At 34.4% G+C, this 20,684-nt stretch overlaps 1 protein-coding gene across 1 annotated transcript; it reads right to left on the bottom strand.

Moving 5' to 3' along the window:
- Positions 1-759: 759 nt before the first annotated feature.
- On the bottom strand, positions 760-16,265 carry Smp_171610 (dual specificity serine/threonine tyrosine kinase; the record flags this gene model as incomplete). The annotated part of the gene is made up of 14 exons (XM_018800002.1): positions 16,205-16,265; positions 16,040-16,170; positions 15,924-15,997; positions 15,587-15,888; positions 15,481-15,547; positions 14,230-14,350; positions 13,329-13,395; positions 11,023-11,129; positions 8,304-8,426; positions 7,000-7,154; positions 5,649-5,836; positions 4,786-5,015; positions 2,107-2,271; positions 760-864 (listed from the first exon to the last, which is right to left on the bottom strand). The coding sequence occupies exons 1-14, from the start codon at positions 16,257-16,259 to the stop codon at positions 760-762; spliced, it is 1,890 nt and encodes a 629-aa protein (XP_018653859.1). The 5' UTR covers positions 16,260-16,265.
- Positions 16,266-20,684: the final 4,419 nt, after the last annotated feature.

Here is a 20,684-nt window from a genome sequence, read left to right as displayed (position 1 = left end):
CGAAACCAAAATACAGGGGTCCAAGTCTATTGAGTAGGGAGGGTGATCTAGTTAAGTGATTGGATTGGGGACCTGAAACTTATGAAAAATCACTAGCTGAATGTATAACAAAGCCACACTAGGAAAATGTGATAAGTGTTTGTAAAACATAATTTATTAGTTGTCATAAAAAATAAAACAATTCGTTGCGTAAATATCCAATCAATCGTATGGTGATAAGTATTATGATAGACTTATACACTACAACATATTGATTGTGGTTGAGTTTTGGGATAATCGGAAATACATAACTGGATGGAGGAAATAAACGAAAACAATGTAAACACAGGAAAGTAATTGTGACAAACAAAAAGAATGAACAAAGGAAAGTAATAAAATTACTAAATGATATAAATAAATTGTAAGACCGGAAATGTGAAAAAATAATACAAATAAGAAGTATGTGCATTTATATACGAAAAAAATACGTCCAAGTACAGACAATAATGAACTGTTTTTTCAGATATCTACAAAAGTTTTGCAAAAAAAAAGAAATAAGGAATATACATACAACACTGATGAGTTAAGATTACAACAAAATTATATACACGTGAAATCATATCAGGCTCTTATTCACTGTTCCCATAGGACTTTTTTGGTATCACAACCTAATCATGAATGTAAACTGGTGTGTTCCTGTTAATTCTTTTCTGAATATATATATATATATATATATATATATATATATATATATATATATATTAAAAGTAGAAAATAACACTACCATGAGTCAGCAGCTGACGTACTGGACACATATTCATAACTCAGCAATTCATCAACAGATGCTCTTTCTAAATGATTTCGAACTAAACTCCGTTCTAAGGCCTACAACGAATTAGAAAATAAACAGTAAAAGAATACCATGGATATAATAAAAATTCGCGTAGTACGTGTTTAAATGCAATATTCACCATGAATCGAGGTCCGCGGGATAGCCAGTGAGATAGAAAACATGAGATACTATGTGTGAATGCGCATTATTAAAAACTAGAACGATACGCTCACCTAATCCTACCTCTGCTTTTTAATGGTTCTCTTTCTGACGACAAATTGTTATGGAATCCACGTCCGGATTGTAAACATGGAAATCTACACAAGGTTATCAAACTTGATAACGTTCGACATAGTTCGTAATTAAAGTGGCTGGTATTCATGTAAAAGGATGCTTGAAATTACCTGATATTCACAGAATATTGAAACTTAGGAGATAATATCACTACTGATTAATTGTTTAGCAATAAAACTAAGTAAGTACCATTAATCAAGTTGACATTTATACACTTAATCATGGGTTAGATTCAATAGGGCTGTGTTTATGACAATCGATACATAGGACGACATATATAACAGTGAACAGTAAATGTATGGCTAAATTAAGTGTTAGAAACGATGAATTTGAGAATTCGCACTATATATGTGTTGCCTGATGAACAAAGTACTAGGATGTTACATAACCAAGATTGATATTGATAGTGATTTTAAAATAATAATTACACCAGTTTTATTATTTATAGTATATATCTCTAATCATCAAATTTAACTGTCAACACTGCTGTAACATGTAATATACAATCTAATCTAAAAGGAATGCTAATCGGTGATAATTATCTGATTTTACAATTTCCTTCAATCACAGTTGACTGATGAATTAAAATTTAACTCCTATTATTATTCGTTATCGAAATTCATACAGTCATGTTGAATCGTCCGCCTTTTACTATGTTCGTACTGAACGTTGACTGACACAATAAATCCAAGAAAATTGAGTACTGTACTACAAGCCTTAAAATAAACAAATTACATAACAATTACTGATAAGTATAAGATAAAAATAGACAGTTCGGAAACATAGACGTCTTTTTTCAGTCGTAGTCGTAACCAAACTGGTACTAAATGAAATTACTATCTAACGACTTTAGATAATGATTATTTAAACAGGGATTTATTTATATTCGAAAGAATGTTATACACAGAATAGGTCAAAGACACGTTCTGTTAATTATACTGTTTTTTTTCAACCAGAGAATGATAACAGAATAAAATATAACAATTCTCACATTTCTCTACCTTATAAATAGATTTATTCTTGATAGCTGGTAAAGATATTTTTACACTAGGATTTATAATTGCTGATAGACGAGAGTGAAGTTTGTCTTGATTAAATGGTAATTGACCGTAGACCATCATATAAAGGATTACACCTAATGACCAAATATCCGATTTACGACCAACCTTTCATAGTAAAAAAACAAACAAAATTTTTATTGAATATTTAAAAACAAATAAAACATAAGAAATCATTTTTATTCGTAATATGAAACTGTTCACAAAGATCCAGGTGAATTAATCCTTTGTTTTCCATTTAGATCTTCAGTCTTTAAACTTCCCTATAAACTTTCTTTATGGGGGTTTGTGGACGTTGTACTATTTTTTCAGTTGAATTCACAAGTCGATCTAATTTATGCCATCATTGAAAGCCTGGGAGCACTGGACAGCTGTTTCTTTCTAGTATTGGACTTCTCAGCAGTGACCATCCACGATCCCGCACGCAGGGCTCGGAGTTCTAGTGATAAGCAATGGCTAGTGGAGTCTAATCAGTGCCCGGTGTGAGACAGTTATCCACCTTAGACAACGGTTGAAGGTTTGCGCAAGATCATCGATCGATTGAAGTTAGATTTTAACACAGTTGAATGCCGGATCGGTGGTCTAGAGGTCAGGTGTTCGCGCGAGTCCGAAGGTCCTGGGTTCGAGTCCTGTTTGCCGAATCCTGGATGAGCACTGCTGAGTCCTATATATATATATATATATATGGATGAGCACTGCTGAGTCCTATATATATATATATATATATATATATATATAAATGAATGTCTATAACCAAAACATATGGTTTAGATTTACGAAGTTTCATAATTATTTCTTTTTAATCTGTAATTACATATCATAGATGACTGGAAATTATCAACTTCAAATATCAATCACTAGCGTATGCGAAGTGGAGTGGGTACTTTCAGTTATGCAATATCTAGGATTTCCAATCATTTTTTTCGTACATTTAATGAGTGTATAAAGCACATGAGGCCATGCTTTTTACTAGGGATTTCATTTCAAACATCTAAAGCTATCTACGTATATCTTTAGTGAACACGCTACTGTAACGTATCCCATATTGCCGGATGAAAAAAGTTAATAGCGTGAAAAAACTTAAAATGAGATCGTGAGTGGAAATTATGCTCTTACATTCAGCAATCACACGCTAAATGAACGGGAAATACTTGATATAGCACACGTATTGAACACTGAAAAACGGACGCATTGTAGTGGCTCGGTTTCTTTAATCAACCACCTTGATAACCGTTATTATACAAAACCCAACGGTGTTTGAAATTCGCATTGCTACGATTGAAGAACATTTGGGACTCAAAATAACTGTCAACCAATACCAAAGTCAGAATCCTCAATACGAACGTCAAGACAGCCCTACTGTACGGAGCTGAAACGGGGGAGAACTACTACGACCAGCAACAGACTACTGTGGGAGAGAACAAACCAACTTCCGACTGAGGAGGGAATTGGGAAAAGATGTTGGAAGTGGATAGGACACACATTGAGGAAATCATCAAACTTCATCACGAGACAAGCGCTAACTTGGAATCCTGAAAGGAAACGAAAAACAGGAATGCCAAAGAACACACTGCATCGGTTATTAAAAGCAGACATGAGAAGGATCAATAGCAACTGCAAAGGACTGTCCAGGATAGAGAATCCTGGTGAGCGGCCTATGCTCCTCCATGAGGAGTAACAGGCGTAAGTGAGTACGCTGTCCTGTGGATAGAGTTTTATGAGCTTAGATGGAGGATAAGGACAGAGTAATTATTGAAAATATTTCGATCGTGTTGTGTAATTTACTGGTATCATTTGCTTACACTAATAGAATATGAAATATAATATGTCCTATATTTCAGAAATACCGGAATCTTGCTTAATAACTCAGTTTCATAATGTTATAACTAACGAAAAATTTGTTTTTACAGTGATAATATAATACTTTAATACGAATAAGAAATTGTGTCAATGAGTTGAGGAGTGACGGCCTGGTAGCTAAAGCACTCGGCGTTCAACAAGTAGTAGGTTGTTAGGTCCTATAACTAACCCTACCTCATCTATTTTGGTCTGGACAAATGGGTAGTATCACTAGATCACATAACCGTGAGTGATAAGGATCAGAATCATTCGAAGTAGCGCAGATCCATTCACCTTTTGTATGTACTTAGATAATGATGTCTAAATTTGTCTTGCGTGTTTTATTCCACAAATTTATTCTTTTTCCGCAAATCACATCATCTGTTTATTCTTTTTGTGTTAAACCTTGAAAAACTACTACACTGGTACTTACTGTGATAATTCGACCTTAGTGTGTTGATGTGATGGTAATGTGAAGCAATGCACATATGCATCAGGTTATACATAGCTTATAACTAACCGAGTAGCACAATATTGGCGCTAAGAGCCACGTATTTTTGTATTCTTCACTGATCAAAGGCTCAGCAGTAAAATTTCCAGTATTCTATATTTATTTGACAGGTTTCATTATAAAATTAAAACTGTGAAAAAGAGAATACGAACGCTGAATACAATCCATATCAGAGAAGTAAACTCTGATGATAGAAATATCTCTATTAAAATAAGCAGCATGGAATAAATGCATTATTATGAAACAACCTTATAACGATTTTCTTGGTCAACTTCAGGACCCAAGAAAAATGATTGATTTAGGCCAGATGAGGATGAAGGAGTAGCAGCAGCAGCTTCTTCCAATTGTTCTGGACTCATGAAAGATAAAGTTCCCAACTTCAACCAATGGTTTACAGTCGTTGAATCATCTGGTAACAGACGACTAATCCCCAAATCAATAAGCTTCAATTGTCCATAGACTAGAACAAAGTTTTGTGGTTTTAAATCTAAGTGAACAATACCTAGAATGAGTAGAGAAAAAATAATCAGGATATAAAACATTTAGCAGAAGTAATCATTATTTCGGATTTACATAAATTTATCCAAAGTTCCAAAAAATAAAAATGAAACTAAGCAATGAATTGGTCATGTCAAAGAAATTATTAAAATTAAATTTGTGTAACAGTGAATAACAATCGAAGGATATCACGATATAAAACTACTAATTTTCAAAGTTAGACAAATAGTACTCTGAAAATAAAATTTTACATTTCGGTATTCATACGTATGGGAAATTATAGATTGCCAGAAGCGAATCTATGAAATTATTGGTTGTAAACGGAAAGAGAAAAGTCTTAAACTTGGTTAGCTACTACTAGTGAATTAGCTTGTATTTTTATTAAACATATAATAAACGGTTGTTTCTTGTTTTATTTTCAGCTACCTTTCAATTTGTTTATAGTTGTTATATCTAAGACATTAGTGAACTAAAGTCAATCAACTATAAATTTGTTCAGATTCAACTCTTCTTGATATTTTGTCTAGATCTAGTTAGATATTGTTATGCACATCCGCGATAATTTTAATCCAAAAACATCTTCTCCTCATTAGACATTCTACCGGAAAAACTACATTGCAACGAGATATTAACTTACGACGATCATGAAGTGCTTTCACACACCGCAACATTTGATCCCAATAGAATACAATCCCAGATGTAAGCATACCTGATGGTGAACGAGACGGTTTTCGTGCACCACCAGACCAAAAGCTAAGAATGACACTTTTCAAATCACAATCTCCTTTCTCCATAACAAGTATGAGATTTTCTGATGTACAGTGACTATAAATTTTTGAAAAAGAAATTTTAAAGATTTCAAATATCAAGACAATAAATGTGCATGATCAGCTTATGTTAAAAAGATGAGAAACACATAGAGGATCTGACTCGAAAGTTCGCATAGCCTTGATCAGATCCTTTCTTGTCCAATGGCATATAGTGAAGGGGAGTTAGAAAACAAACTTTAACAAAGACCGAATTTCTTAAATACAGTAAAAAACGGGGAAATTAATTTTAAAAGGGAAAAAACAGCTGTTACGATTAATATTCAGAAATTAATAGCGAGGTGTAAGTAATGCACCACTATTTAGGTCCTAAAACTTAAAATGTATTAAATATTTGAATTTCTCAAGCCAATGAGTAGTAAAATAAAATAAATAAACTCATTCATCAGGTACTTAGGTTTAAGGTGTACTCCAAGTGTGAAGGCTAATGATATGTCCCAGCTGCACAAACCGGAGTGCAAGCTTGTAGGACCTGGCTTCGAGGTTTCGTTTATCAATCACCCTGATAACTGTTATTAAATAAACTCCAACTCTGTATGAATTGAAAAGGCAATACGAAGCGGCGACTACAGTTTATTATTGGATAGCACAGATAACAAAGTTACAAGCACACCGAACGAGTTGGAGCAGAGAGGTAAATGCGCGCGAGCAAGAGAATACAGACGCGGATTCAGAGTCAAATCGAGGCGAAACGAATCAAGCATATATATGGGGAAGAGAACGATTCATCGAGCGATATTTAAGCGATTAACATTTAAGCTAGAGAGATATGTGCGTAGGATGTCACATGTGATTAGGCATACACGTTTATACAGACATGATAGTGATCATAATGTTACGAAGAAACAGACAAATATATACTATGCGAATAACACTGTCTTTTAAATAAGTTAATTAAACGTCTTGACAAAACTTACCGTAAACAAAATTAATTGTAGGAGCCTAAGACTTAATAGCTAAAAGTCGAACACCTTAACCAATAAGTATGTAAACCATAGGCCTAATGAAAGGAAGGCCATGAGATAGACAAGTGGGTATCTATCTATATATATTACTTCACAGAAGATAATTTTTACAAATAAGAATTTATGATTGCGACTTTTTAATTAAAATATCTCGTTTTCCTTTTAAGACTTAGAAAGAAAAAGATTTATGACTTACTAATCATGTAGTCGGATAATTCTGTCAGAATTTATCAAACTTTTAAGCATCTCAATCTCATTTATATACGACGTAACTGTTTCTTGTGTAAGATTTTTCAAATCAACTTTTTTCACTGCCCATGGATTTAAATCGGAGTCCATAGCCCAATACACCTAAAAGTGAATGAAACAACCAGAGATGAGAATTTTTGGCAAATTTATGGTACTGACGAATTTTGTTTTTCTTATTTTTCTCCTTATCTCCTCTCTCTATGGTGCTAATGAAGCCAGAGAAGAGTTTAGTGAAGTTTACCAGTAGATTTCAGATAAACAATTAAAAAAAACATTTATTAAAGTAGACAATGAGAACTGAGTCATTGAAATAAAATTTGAGTATTTACTAAGTAGACTATTTCAATACAAAGTTATCAAAAGATAGAGTTTAACTGCTTTATATCATGAAAAATGAAAACAGAAATTTATTTAACACTGTTAACACGAAATGATATAAAGATCTATTATTTTATACATAAGTTTATCGTTGCTCATATATTGTAGTAAACAACGAATTGGTTGGAGATAACCAAATTATCGTTTAGTGCAAGATTGCAGTATCTTCGTGAAATATAAAAACAATACATCATTTGCAAATCCTCCATCAGTTGTCTCTTACAAACTTCATCGTTCCCTCATTCCTGTTGTTGTTTTGACTGCTTTGAGTTCTCTTCTCTTCATTTTAATCTTCTCAATCTTCTGCTTACAATCATCTCACTTCCGACTCATGCCATATACTACTTATATCTGTCAACATAAGTAGCATACACCACAATGATATTCATTAAGCACTAATAATGTATAATATTTAGTAAGAGAAGTGGAGTAGTATTTCAATATAAAAATAAATTCACAAAAGTGTGCCCCCTTGATTGAATCCAGTTTATAGTTAGCTGATGCTGAAAAACATAGATTCTTACTAACTTCTAACATACTTTATCTTGACTACTCTCGTCGATAATAACGAAATAAAAAGTAGGATACGAACAGCATAGAAGAAATGTATATTTTATGTCTCCGTTCATGCAAACAGACTATGATCATGAATAGATGAACGTGGTGTGATCTTTGACAACTTGGACTTCAATTTCACTTAAACAGAATATAAGTCTTCTGACCTGATTTCTATTTAAGTTTTGATCTACAGGAGGTGTTAGATCTATTAACAGACCATGACAGAATATATATTAATCATGAACTCCGTGATTAAACTATATGAAAGAAAAGTACATATAAATAAGAAAGGTAAATGTTAGGTCAACTACTTACCACCGATGAACCTCCCCGTCCCAATTCATTAATTACTCGATACTTTTTACCATTAACAGTTATAAATTGGTCACTTTCATTGACCAGCTCAGTTTGCACACTGACAGAAATCAATTTCTTATCCTGAATAATAAATTGAGGTGATTAAAAGACAAAAGCGTTGAGTCGCTACCGGATAGTTAGGTGGAAAAAAACATTAAATGAATAAAGTAATTATAATGGGTCTATCTACTTAACTTATATGTATCACAGAAACGCAGAAAACAGTGCTCACGAAGCTGCGGTTACGCAACTTCTAAGGATATCGCCTAAATATTTGTTCAAATAAAATTTTTGTACTCTATAAAACAAACGGAAGACCGGAGAGTATTGGAGAGCAACGTTATTGTACAATGATTACCTTAAGAAAGATCGAGCCTATGACCTTGGGAAATGACGACAGATTTCTTGCATGATTACTGAGTAACAGTACTTAGATTTGCCCCCGAATGCCCTGGTACGCCCGAGAGTGGGGAGGGCCCGCCCTCTTTCTCGAAATGTTCTCACACGGCCACGCGTATACAGCCTCTGTCAAGGAAGTCCTATTCACTGCCTTTTCGTGGCGGGAGTGTTGTTTACGAAATTAAGAGAACGAAAAGCGAATATCCGGCGCTTTAACCGGGTTGGTGGACACGAAAAGTCCACCTAAGGGAGTTGGTAAACCCTGATTCCAAACCAATGGTGCACATGGGCTCCAGTATCCTGAGGGAACAAATGGCGTATGAACCAATCGTTGGTCACCGGCTACCATGAGACTGCATCTCCTCACGATGCTCCACTGCCTTGTGGATCAGACCTTTAGGTCAAAGGCTCCGAGTGTGGCCCCCTAAGAAAACCACTTGCTTCGGTTCGGGTACCCGGGCAGTATCACAGCCCTCACACAAATCAAATGAGATTTGTGTGGCGCATATGTATCTGGTGCCCCCTTGTACCAATATTTATGTGTTCGAATAAATAATAATAATAAACATTCAGAGATCGGTTTCAATGAAGATTAACAAAGCGACGATAGTTTTTTATTAGGCTGGTCAGTGACTGTATGGACTCATTAGTTTAGTGGATAATGAATTGCTGTGTGAAACGAAAGGTAATGTGTTCAAATCTCAGTGTGAACATCGATACTGAAATACAAATACACCCAGTTGACGAGTCTCAAATATAACGAAAGGCGTGTCATGAATTCCACTGTTGACCACCATTACTCAACTTTACTGGGATGTTGAGATTAAATGCCAATATCGAGGCAATCCGATCAACATGAACATATGCCGAAAACACTAACGGATTGCAGCCCGTAACATAAACAACAGGAAATACAAACCCATACAAATATGATGATACTGATTTCCTAGATTTCTTCGTAATCCAAAAAGTTCTAAAATACAGTTTGTGAAACATCTCAAACGAATAAGTATGTGGAAAGTAACTGTCGATCATGCAGTAAAGAGAAGTGGAACTTGCTATTACAGCATAGGATGTACGAAAAACTATGTACCTTGAAAAAATGGGTGCGTGGAAAAAACAATAAAAAAATTATAAATAAATAATATATTTGTAATATCCCAGTGAGTAGAAAAATTAGATTTTTTCTGACGTTTCGTGACTCAGTGTAAGCCACTTCTTCAGAGGATAAATAACCAAATTCACATTAATCCAAGTTTAAATAGTACAACGGAACAATCCAAGAATATTAGGTGATCAATCAAAAAAACAGGTCTGAATAAATCAATGTGACGTCATTTCATTGCGGTCAAGGTGATTCATAAGTGACATGTATGTAATTTTGTTTGTATGTGTCCACTGTAAATGAGTCACGAAACGTCAGAAAAAATCTAATTTTTCTACTCATTGGGATATTACAAATACATTATTTATTTATAACAATCTACCCAATGCTCAATTTATTCAAAATTATCAAATCAAAACTTGGTAATGATACCTACAATAAAAAAATCATTGGAAAACTACCAGAACGCCAATTTTTGTTAAACTTCCAAGCTGTATAAAACTATTAAATCACGAATTTAGAAGATAAATAATTTTAAATGGCTGATTAATTGTTTAATTAAGGCGCTTGAAAGAATTAAAACGTTAAGTTTACATATTTCCAATCTCCTAAGATAAATATATTTTTCTAATTTGTCACAAACTACACAGTCAGTCATGAGCAATATAGAACTTCGCACAAATATGTATCTGTTCAAGTTGCCACATCATATCAACATAACGAGATGAGATCATCCAGACACGTACCAAAAAAGTAAAAGTAGTAACAGAATCAGAGGTAGTAAAAAAAATTAGGCAAGAACGAAACGGTGCAGGAAGAATAAGTTCATAGAATAAGAAATATAAAATAATTATGAAACTCTACATCTGAGGGAATATAAAGAATGAGTGCCTCCGAGACATTGCAACTGATTCTGAGTAAAGCCACTGTAACCTGGTAGCTGCCGCCTACTAACACGCTTCAGTTCAATAGTTAATGACTTCACGTATTGATGCTACATTTTAGCTTGGTTACTCCCTAGCTTTCTTTCAACTAGCGCCTACACCAATTAAAATAGCGAATCACAAAACGTATATAACAATTAAGATTATATACGGTTAAACATACTAGTAGTGTATACATCCTACACACATTTCCCGTACTATACTAGTCATAAAATAAGGAAAAGCATACCGAATCAAGTGAAAACACCTTTTCACAGCTTCCATTCAATTTAATAGAACCAACAATGGTGGATAATTCAGGCTGTTGTAATGATTTCATATTTGGATTACTTGTGACTGAAACAGATAGTATAGAGAGAGAGAAAGAAAGGAGAAAAGATCAAGTTATGAACAAAAGAAAATAAACATTGACGTTCAGGGGATAAAAGGCTATATTAAGATCAGAAATTATTATATTTGAAACAGTGACGAAAATTTAGTGTAGCTGAGATGGATCATCCAATGATATATGTGTTACACAATATTAGTGTTATTAGTTTAAAATAAGAAACATAACCATACGAGTGAATTCATCAACAGAAAAAATTCAACAAAATAACACATACAGTGGAGGACAATGTTAGAAACCTCAGTGCATACATATCATCGAAAACATATGGCACAATTACAACCGTAAAATCTGATTTCATAAATAAATAAAAAGTGGATGTATTCGGAACACTGACAACAAATCTTAACTCCAGGTTTCTCTAGTCATTGATTTTTTTATCAATTCTTAAAGTTTGGTATTACAGAGTAGACTATGTTTGTGTTATGACTAATGACGCTGTTAATTATCACTTGGCAAAATAGCCAATCAGAATACCGACTTCTACGACTTTGTCCCTGTGCTAAACCAATGGCACGCCAACAAGCACCAGCAGCCTTGAGTCAACTCGGAATCTTTATTGGCCCTCTATATTAGCAGCTTCTCACCTAGACATGTCCGTTAAGCCCAATATCCGCCTCCCCCGTATGAATCGTATATTTCAGACATACGTGGTTTATATACAAGCAGACCAGACAGCATCAGGCAATGAAATGAGAAGTATCAATTATATAAAATCAAGAAAAAAGTGATTGTGAGTATAGAACAATTTGACTAATAGGTTGGGAATAAATGTCGAACACTAAATCGTAGAATAGTAGCCAATGGGTCGAATGAAGGCTTGTGACAAAAGAAACATTAATACATATATGATCTATTGACTTAATAACTATCCAATAGGAACATATATAACAGTCCATAAGCAATTCCTAGCAGATACCATTCAGTTATTCTTCATCTGGACATAACAGTTTGTCACACAAACTACATCATCAATTGCTAATTTAATTGATTACTTGAAGGGGTTTAAAGGGGATTGGTTTAGTTTGTTAAGTGTTTGCTACAAGACCTGATGGTTCCAGGTCCCATTTGGTGCGGATCGCGGGTGTACACTGTCCAGGTGTATCATACTAGGATGAGATTAGTTATGCAGTGTTCCTTGGTTTCCAATGATACATCGACGGAGATCATTATATAACGAATACAACACAACAATTGATTAGTGTCATCTTGATTCATTTTTCACCAAGGCCTTGAAAAACCTGCTTTCATCGAAATTTGTACAGCAGACTAAGGCGCATATATATACATAGGGTTACACCTATTTTACCACCGAAAATTGCAAATGGGTAAGAAACGAAACATTTGTAGCACGTTATTTTAATCGATATGAGAAAAATCAACTGGACAATGGATTTATAGAAGCAAGCTCAGACTAAGGCACCTATGGACATCCGTAACATACCTTAGCTGACACCGAATTTATTAATAATTACCAGGAAAGCTAAATGAAAACTTTTAAAGTGGGAGAAAACTCCAAATATATTTTAGATTACAGTTACGATAACTTGACACAAAATTCGCTAATCTAATTTCACAAGCAATAAATTGCTCAGCCACTTTCTAGTAGTGAAACATGAACCACGGATAGGCCTGTGGTAAAATAAAGTAACCAGGAGTAGAAGAATTGCTGGTCGCTATACTACAGTTGGTTTTAGAACAATTTATTTCTTTAAATATTTTATTGATGCCTATTATCGTTATATCTGCTTAGTTTAATAACAAAAAGCATGATGAAATATATATATTTATTTCCAGTGTAGAAATTTTCTTTGTCAGCCTGGCAGATCGGTTAATGAAATAGTGTCTTCACCGATTTCGGTTTTTGGGAGATACATCACATGAAAGCAATTATCACCAACCTTAAAAGGCGATGTTTGCTGGGGTGGGAGTGAGTTGGCAGAAAGCTTAGGGCGACGAAACCAAAACGTGACATGAAACCAGACGCTGAATAACCTCAACTAAGCTATGTAAAATACAAAACAATGAACTGTATCGTCGAGTCCTATATTGTGAAGTTTGTTTGATTTATAGAATGTCAACTGAGCCCAACCTGAAACCTGATGACCAAAAAAGTAAAGGAGTACAAGAATAGAAGAATAATTTACCTGAAGTAACTGACAGTTCTTCTGGAAGCCCTGATGATTTGAAGGACCGGGAAGAATTAGATAAATCCTGAAAAATTGAGGGAAACACTTTCACACGTTTTTTGAAAAATAAGTTCCAGATGTTTGATTACTCACCATGAACATACAAGTTCACCTTGCTTTAGTGTCAGACCTTGAATATGAAACAAAACATTACAAATTCCATAAAAACCGACGATAGGTTGATATCTGGTATCACGGGGTTTCATTGAACCACAGATTTATCATTCACACACATACAAAGATACGGTAAAACAAAACATTAGTCAAAATAGACATGATTTTGGGGAGATCTAACGAAATAACTTTTACGTCAAAAATTGATAAGGAATTGTTTCTCAAAGTTAATTTCTTATACGAATACTCATCAATACTAGAACGAATAGTTTGATAAAAATAGGCTAATATCACCCTGAAGAAGTTTAGACAAGTTTTCTGGATGAAACGTTGGCATTATTTAAATTTCAACCGCTGAGATTATTTCAAATATAATATCTTTACTAGTTTCTTTCTATTAGTATTAGATATATTTCAGAGTAAAAGATAGTGGAGATCAATTATTGTTTTCTTAATTGGAATATAAGGGAAATAAGGTTTGGGACCTTTAATGAACTTTTTGTGATTATTAATTGTTATGGCACAGCTAGTAGTAATCCAACTTTTCTAAATATTTGTTACTATCGAATGTGCCAGTTCAATTGATTCATGAGATATACATACAAGAACATTGTTATTCATGTCATCATTCAATCTATTTAGTTGTTGAAAATCGATATTGAAAATAAAAAATTATTAAAAAAAACAAGATCTACATTCATTTAGTTATATTCCCATGATTTTTCAAGTATTTCTCATAACCTACCCTGACTGGACCAATTATTTGTATTGATTCAACTGGATTGCAATTACTAGGAATGTTTGGTGAATTTCCATTCGGTTCAAAATTGATATCTGTTACAGACTGATAACGTTCTTCTGTGTGACTAGAATTAATTTATGAAGAAAAATTTTTCAAGTCAAAACATTTCTACAGGTTTAAAAGAAATATGTAAAACTAAAAAATCCATTAGATGCTGCCTGATTGATATTCTTAAAATGAAATATGAATTATCCTGTATTCAAGCATCCATTCGGAATAGAATGTACACATGTACGAACCAACCAGTCTAAAATCTATAACCACCGATTTAGAATTTGTGAACTTGACCTATTAATTTTCTGATTCGATACAATTGAGATATAAACTAGCAACTCTGGTAAAATGATCTTACATACGTTTTTAAGCAAAAGAAATCAAAAGATGCAAATATATAATATGAAATTGTATTAGACTAACAGGAACTTTGCAATAACTATAGTGATTTCTAATACATAGAGTTAAATCAGTCAGTCAGTTATAATCAATTTAGAGCCAGGTAAACCATATTACCATGGCTAGATGAATACTAAAAGAAATCCAAATGATGTGGTAATAGTAATGAGAAAGACTGAACATTGGGAATATCCCTTGGAAAGATAGAATGGAAGGGTATGTATGGAAAAGTACTGGAATTCAAAGTAAAAACGAATTTGGAAGTGAATGCACTGTGCCATAGTTAGAAAAATAGAACGCAACTATACCAAAGTAGCTAAATACTTTAATGTGGTACAACTTATGTTGACAGAGACTGAATAAGTTGGTTAGTACTTGATTATTCAGTAGTACATACAAGTCAAAAATGAAGTGATTAAGTGCAAGGCCCTGTGTTAACACATCGATTATGATTATTTCTGTGGCGACGCTCGGGCCACATTTCCGACTGAGATATTGAGACTACTTAATCTCCGATGCTGAGATCTTTACGAATATAATTTACCTAGTCTTATGCCTGATAAAAGATCTACGACTTCCCTGTCTAATAGTTCAACAACAGCTTGCTACGTATTAATTTGGCTAGAATATGATTTCTTCCTCGAGACCTCTTTGTAAGAAGTATCTAATCGTAAAATACAAAAAGCAAATTTGCATAGGATTGATATTATGATAGCATTCACCAGAACGATGGGCTTAGTACCACACATGTGTGATAATATGTAATGTTTCCAATTCCGAGAGCGGTTAACATAGACTTACTCATTTGGACAAGTAGAATCCAGAACTGAAGAAACTCCACTTGAACTTGCCTGAGAACAATTTATGTCTAGTTGAAATAATCAGTTATCTATCATAAAAATCTCACCTTGAAAATCAAAGTCTGGTTTGTAATAAAATGGTCCCAATAACGATTTGAAATCATCGTCTGTATCTAACATACTTTCGGCTCTACATAACAGTTCCACCCCACATGTGTCGACACACTTTTTCGTAGAGTTTAAAAGACCTTTAGCTCTATTCTTATCTCCTGGAAATTTTAATGAGCTAATAATAATCATATGCTTACCTTGCTTGAAATAATAATACGCTACAGCGGCAATCAACTGTGGATTTCGACGTCCATTTATAGAACATAAGCTTAGAAGTACAGGACCACAGTCCGAATTTCTAGTTTTAAATTATAACTAGAATAAACAACTTACTCATATGATGCTAAAACTGCTCTTCTGATAAAAATTGTAAGATACATTTCATCTGACCAATTCACGTCTAATGACTAGTATACAAACGTATACATATCGTTGATGTATTAACTTACATCTATAGCACTTTCATATAAATTTAAAAGTATGTTAGTTGTTGTTGACCCTCGATCCAATGATCTAACTTTTCTTTCCATATGATTAAGAAAGCTAAGCCAATCATCACAAGATTTTATATTTTTAGGGTCTTTAAAATAATGAGATGAATATGAGCAACTTACAAGCTTTTACAATTGCTATCTGCAAATCTCGTGATACACTTGGAAGTAGCATCATACGCTAGTTAACTTGTTACTGTAGTGAACGGAGTGAAAACGTTTATTCTTAATTTACATCTGTAATAAGAAATTTAACGTGCGATCCCAAGCGAAAAACATATTATATAAGTTTCTTTATCAATCGAGTACTTGAGCAGTTATTCAAAAAGTATGACTAGGTTCGATTAGTCAAATCGAAATACGTCGCCAGTAAACACTGAAGTGCGTAATGGTTAAGCATGCTCAACAAGTGCGTACAGACTTAAATTAGCGTTGCTTACAACACATTGAGAAGACAGTATTAAAAGTGCAGTAAATGTTACCTTCTTTAACAATGGTTTTACACTGCATTCGGAACAAGTTACTGTATGGAATAAGACAAACGATTTTTTGTGGATGAAGAACGTTATTTCTTTTGTGTCAAGTCTGAGACGATAATGGAAACATTAATTATAGCAAAAGTAAACTATGAAACAATCAAATTGATAACCCAGTAAAATATAAAGTTTGAAATACCATGAGAACAAAATAGTACGAGAGATTCCAAATGAGATCATAGTTGAACCATGAAGGAGAAAATGAGTTAGCAATGACGTAAGTGGTAGAATGGAGCTGCAACATCACACAGCACAAGGCCACTTCTCATCCAGAAAGACTAAGATCAGAAATATAACGCACATGATGGGACGAAAGTATATGTACGGCCTTGACCAATTCTACAAGCAGAATGTCAACCGCTTGTTGGATTAGAAACGGATATATATAACGGTTAGCATTAAGGGAATAAAACTAGGTTTGGTGTTTTAATCACGAACTGGCATTAGGTCTAATGAAATACTTTGTAGACATAATAGTTTCATTTTTGAATAGATCTTGCAAGGCTGGTAACATGTTGTTGGGAGCTATCTTGAATTCGTTGTTTGTCAGTATCTCGAAGGAAGGCTGTATTAAATCTTTGTAATGCTGTTTCTCCGATTGTCCAGTGCTTCGTTAGCTTCAGTTCCATTTTGGCCACAACGAAGTGGTGATCTGAAGCTATGTTCGCTCCTTTCTTGGTTCTCGCAACTTCTATTGATCTTCTGAGTTTTCTAGTGACGCGAATATGACCTATGTGGTTCACCGTAGTGTAATCCAGTGAGACCCATGTACCTTTGTGTATGCATTCATGGGGGAATACAGTGCTTCCTATAACCATTTTGTTGAAAGCACACAAATTTATAAATCTTCCGGGTTTCACTGTTTCCGACAATCTCCAATTTGTATTTCCTTGTTTCTGTAGCCATTCGAATAGTCTGCCCAATCTCCCACAATGTCCAGATATTCCAGATATCTACATTGACTGTTGCTCTGGTTGTTAGAACATAAGCCTCGTGACTTCTGAAGAATTTTGGCTTCCACCATGAGGCGTCCAATCCTCATGGCAGAGTTCAAATGGTTTAAATTGTCTTTTTCCGCCTGTAGACCTTCTAGGGTAGATGGCACTTTAAAGCCCGGGCAAAGGAGAATGGTTGGGCATGGGGTCGGCAACCCGTGCCGTAGAAAACAACCTTGATAAAAAGCATTTGGGCAGCGCTTAGAAAACCTATAATTAAAGACTTGAAGGAAAGCAGATTTTTGATACAGCCGAAAACTTTCAGTGAAAAACAAGAGACCATCCTTTCAGAGTCCAAAAAGTAGTCGAACAAACTAACATGAACTGAGAAACATTTATGTAAAAATGGACTTAGAGACCAATAAATAAGATCTGAGGATTTAAGAAAACCTTAATCACTGAGGGTGAAAGTAGATGAGATTGATTCATATATGGGCTAGTAATTATATCCAACCAAAGAATTAAAATGAAATACCATTTTCATACGTTTGGAATACACCAAGGCGATTGTCAGAAACAAACATCATTGATGAAAAACTGACCGTTGCCGGCTTAAATGACAGGTTTGCAGACGCTCTAACACGAAAGTGTGTGGAATTTTAGATCTCTCGGTAGAGTCTACAGGATTTCAAAGTATTGTTTAGATTGAACGATTAGATGTACCATAGTGATTATGGAAAACAGACTATAAGTACATCTCCGGTTAGTTATGAGAATATGGGTGATGGCCAAGTTGAAAACTTCTATCAGTATCGGTAATTTTCGAGAAGACTGTTGTAATTGTGTGGGTATTAACCTATATTTCCTGACAAATACAAACCTACCCAACCTCTCAATTCGGAATAAATTTCCTCAGTCCTACCCATATAACGAGAACATTTCGAATGGAAGCTGAAAACCAATGAAAATTCTGAGTGTTTTGTTGTATTCCCTCAAAAATCCCCAATGGAGTTTCCACAAAATCGACTAATTTTACCTCCAATTCGGGAGCATCCTTGAACTAGGAGGAAAACAATGTCCAAACCTTAGCGAATGAACAGAAAAATGAACACTTTGGAATAAACAGTGGTGGTCTTATTCACTTAGGTATATTTATTACATGAAGTAACTCGAAATAACTCGGTATTTATGGGGCTGTGCAGCAGATTCACAACAAATCTGACGAATGTCAAGTGAAACCAGTATTTAAAGACACGACATAAGAGAATCAAATAAGAAGTTGGATCTATTATAATGAGAAAGGATAGTGCGATTAACCCACAAAGGAAGAAACAACTCGGCAAGGTAAATAAGTCAGTGCGTTTGAAACACAGGTCATGGAAATTGTGATACGTTTAAACAATGGTTCCATCGTTCGTGAATGTGACACAAGAGCCTTTCGCTTCACAAGCATTGTTTCTAGTAGCGAGGGGCTCCTGATACCTCCCATAAGGCATCTCAGTGTATATTACGAGCAGAAGTAATGTCAATGATTAGTGACTTGTGGTTTAAATCCAATCCATGTGCTACGTTAAGCATCCAACACCATCAGAAATAAACGTCTTGTATTCCCCGAGATTTTTTTCCTAAAAATTTCTCCATAGTACAAAATATAAGCCTACTTCACCTTCGGGGTAAACTACACTGGGGATGCAACCAAAGTAAATCCAAATCTTAGTCTTAGACGATGGCTTGGTGTTATAACCCGTTAACTGATATTAGCACTTCGAAACTCTAAGAGGATCTCAATTCATAAATTATGGTTCTCGCTACTTAGAAAAAAAGATAGTCCTTGGGAACGAGTTCAAGGACAGAGGAGAAAATAGATGTGACTAGGGACAAATTCCGTACAAGTAGACATCATCTCGGATATTTCTCGCAAGATTATGTGAGTAAAGGAGGTGATCTTAAGATGATAGACATTACGACCACCACACTACTGCACCTTGATGCAAATATTCCACCGAAACCTCATCAGCAAGAATCCCCCTTATTTGAATTCCCCCTCAAAAGTATCTTCAGTAGAAAGCATGTAAACCATGTACTAACCATTTCGTGCGAAGAAAAAGGCATCTGAAGCATGCCTGTGAGGCTAAATAACTATCGCCATTGACATTTTACACGAATGAATTAGGTTAAAAGTACAATAACTTCGTTTTTGCACACAGACTGCTCGCTGAAGTTTGATTGGTGGTTGATCGAGTAAATAATGAACATTACTGGGAATGAGCAGTTATCATAAGAATTCAACTACTTCTAGTGATTATATTAACGTCATACTGGTGTCAGTTTATGGACGTTTCAAAAATTATATCAAACGCCAATAAACCTAGACAACAAAATGTTTCAGCGCCACTACTTCAGTCCATCATAATCGTTAAAGAACAAAAAATTTTCTATACAGTAGTGTGAAAAGAACAACCATATCGACTTTTTAACGCAATTCCATAGCACATGCTCCAATGGTTTTGTCAAATGAAGCGACCAATCAAAAGAAAGAAACAGTGCACAGAATGTTACATCCATAAGCGCTGAATAAATTTTTGTAACAAAGTATATAAACTACGTAACCAAAACACGATTTTAAAAAAACACAATACTTCGCAATGCCAACAGATATTTTATTATAGTAAAGACCACAATAGTAGCTGCCTGTAGATCAAAATCACATATCTTTTGTTTTATTTTTAGCTTATTTGAAGCTTCGGAATTCCAGATAGCTTTTTTTTGTTCTTCCAGCATATCGGGGTCAACTTCGGGACACTAACATGCAGGTTAAATACAAATGCCCTGTTTGTATCTCTCTACAGCTTCATGGACACGATCATGTTTCTATCATGGCAATCTGAGCAAGATCCACATATTTCGAGAGAAACTGATCAATTGCAGTTCCAAACATCAATGTAAAGTTCCAAATAATCAATATATGGTTTGAAAATGTTTTGTCCTGGAAATTATTTAAAAAGTGGTATCGAATCTCTCTATCTGTTCTTTATGAACCATATGAAATTTGTATTGCTTCATCCTAAGATCTTCAGTATTTTCGCACACCGTTCTTTAAACACGAAAAGAACAAAACATGATTCTTGCTTA

Source organism: Schistosoma mansoni, chromosome W (genome assembly GCF_000237925.1).
Source record: "Schistosoma mansoni strain Puerto Rico chromosome W, complete genome".
NCBI classification, from domain to species: domain Eukaryota; kingdom Metazoa; phylum Platyhelminthes; class Trematoda; order Strigeidida; family Schistosomatidae; genus Schistosoma; species Schistosoma mansoni.
The sequence above is the reverse complement of the archived record's forward strand: the minus strand, read 5'-3'. Positions and strand labels throughout refer to the sequence as shown.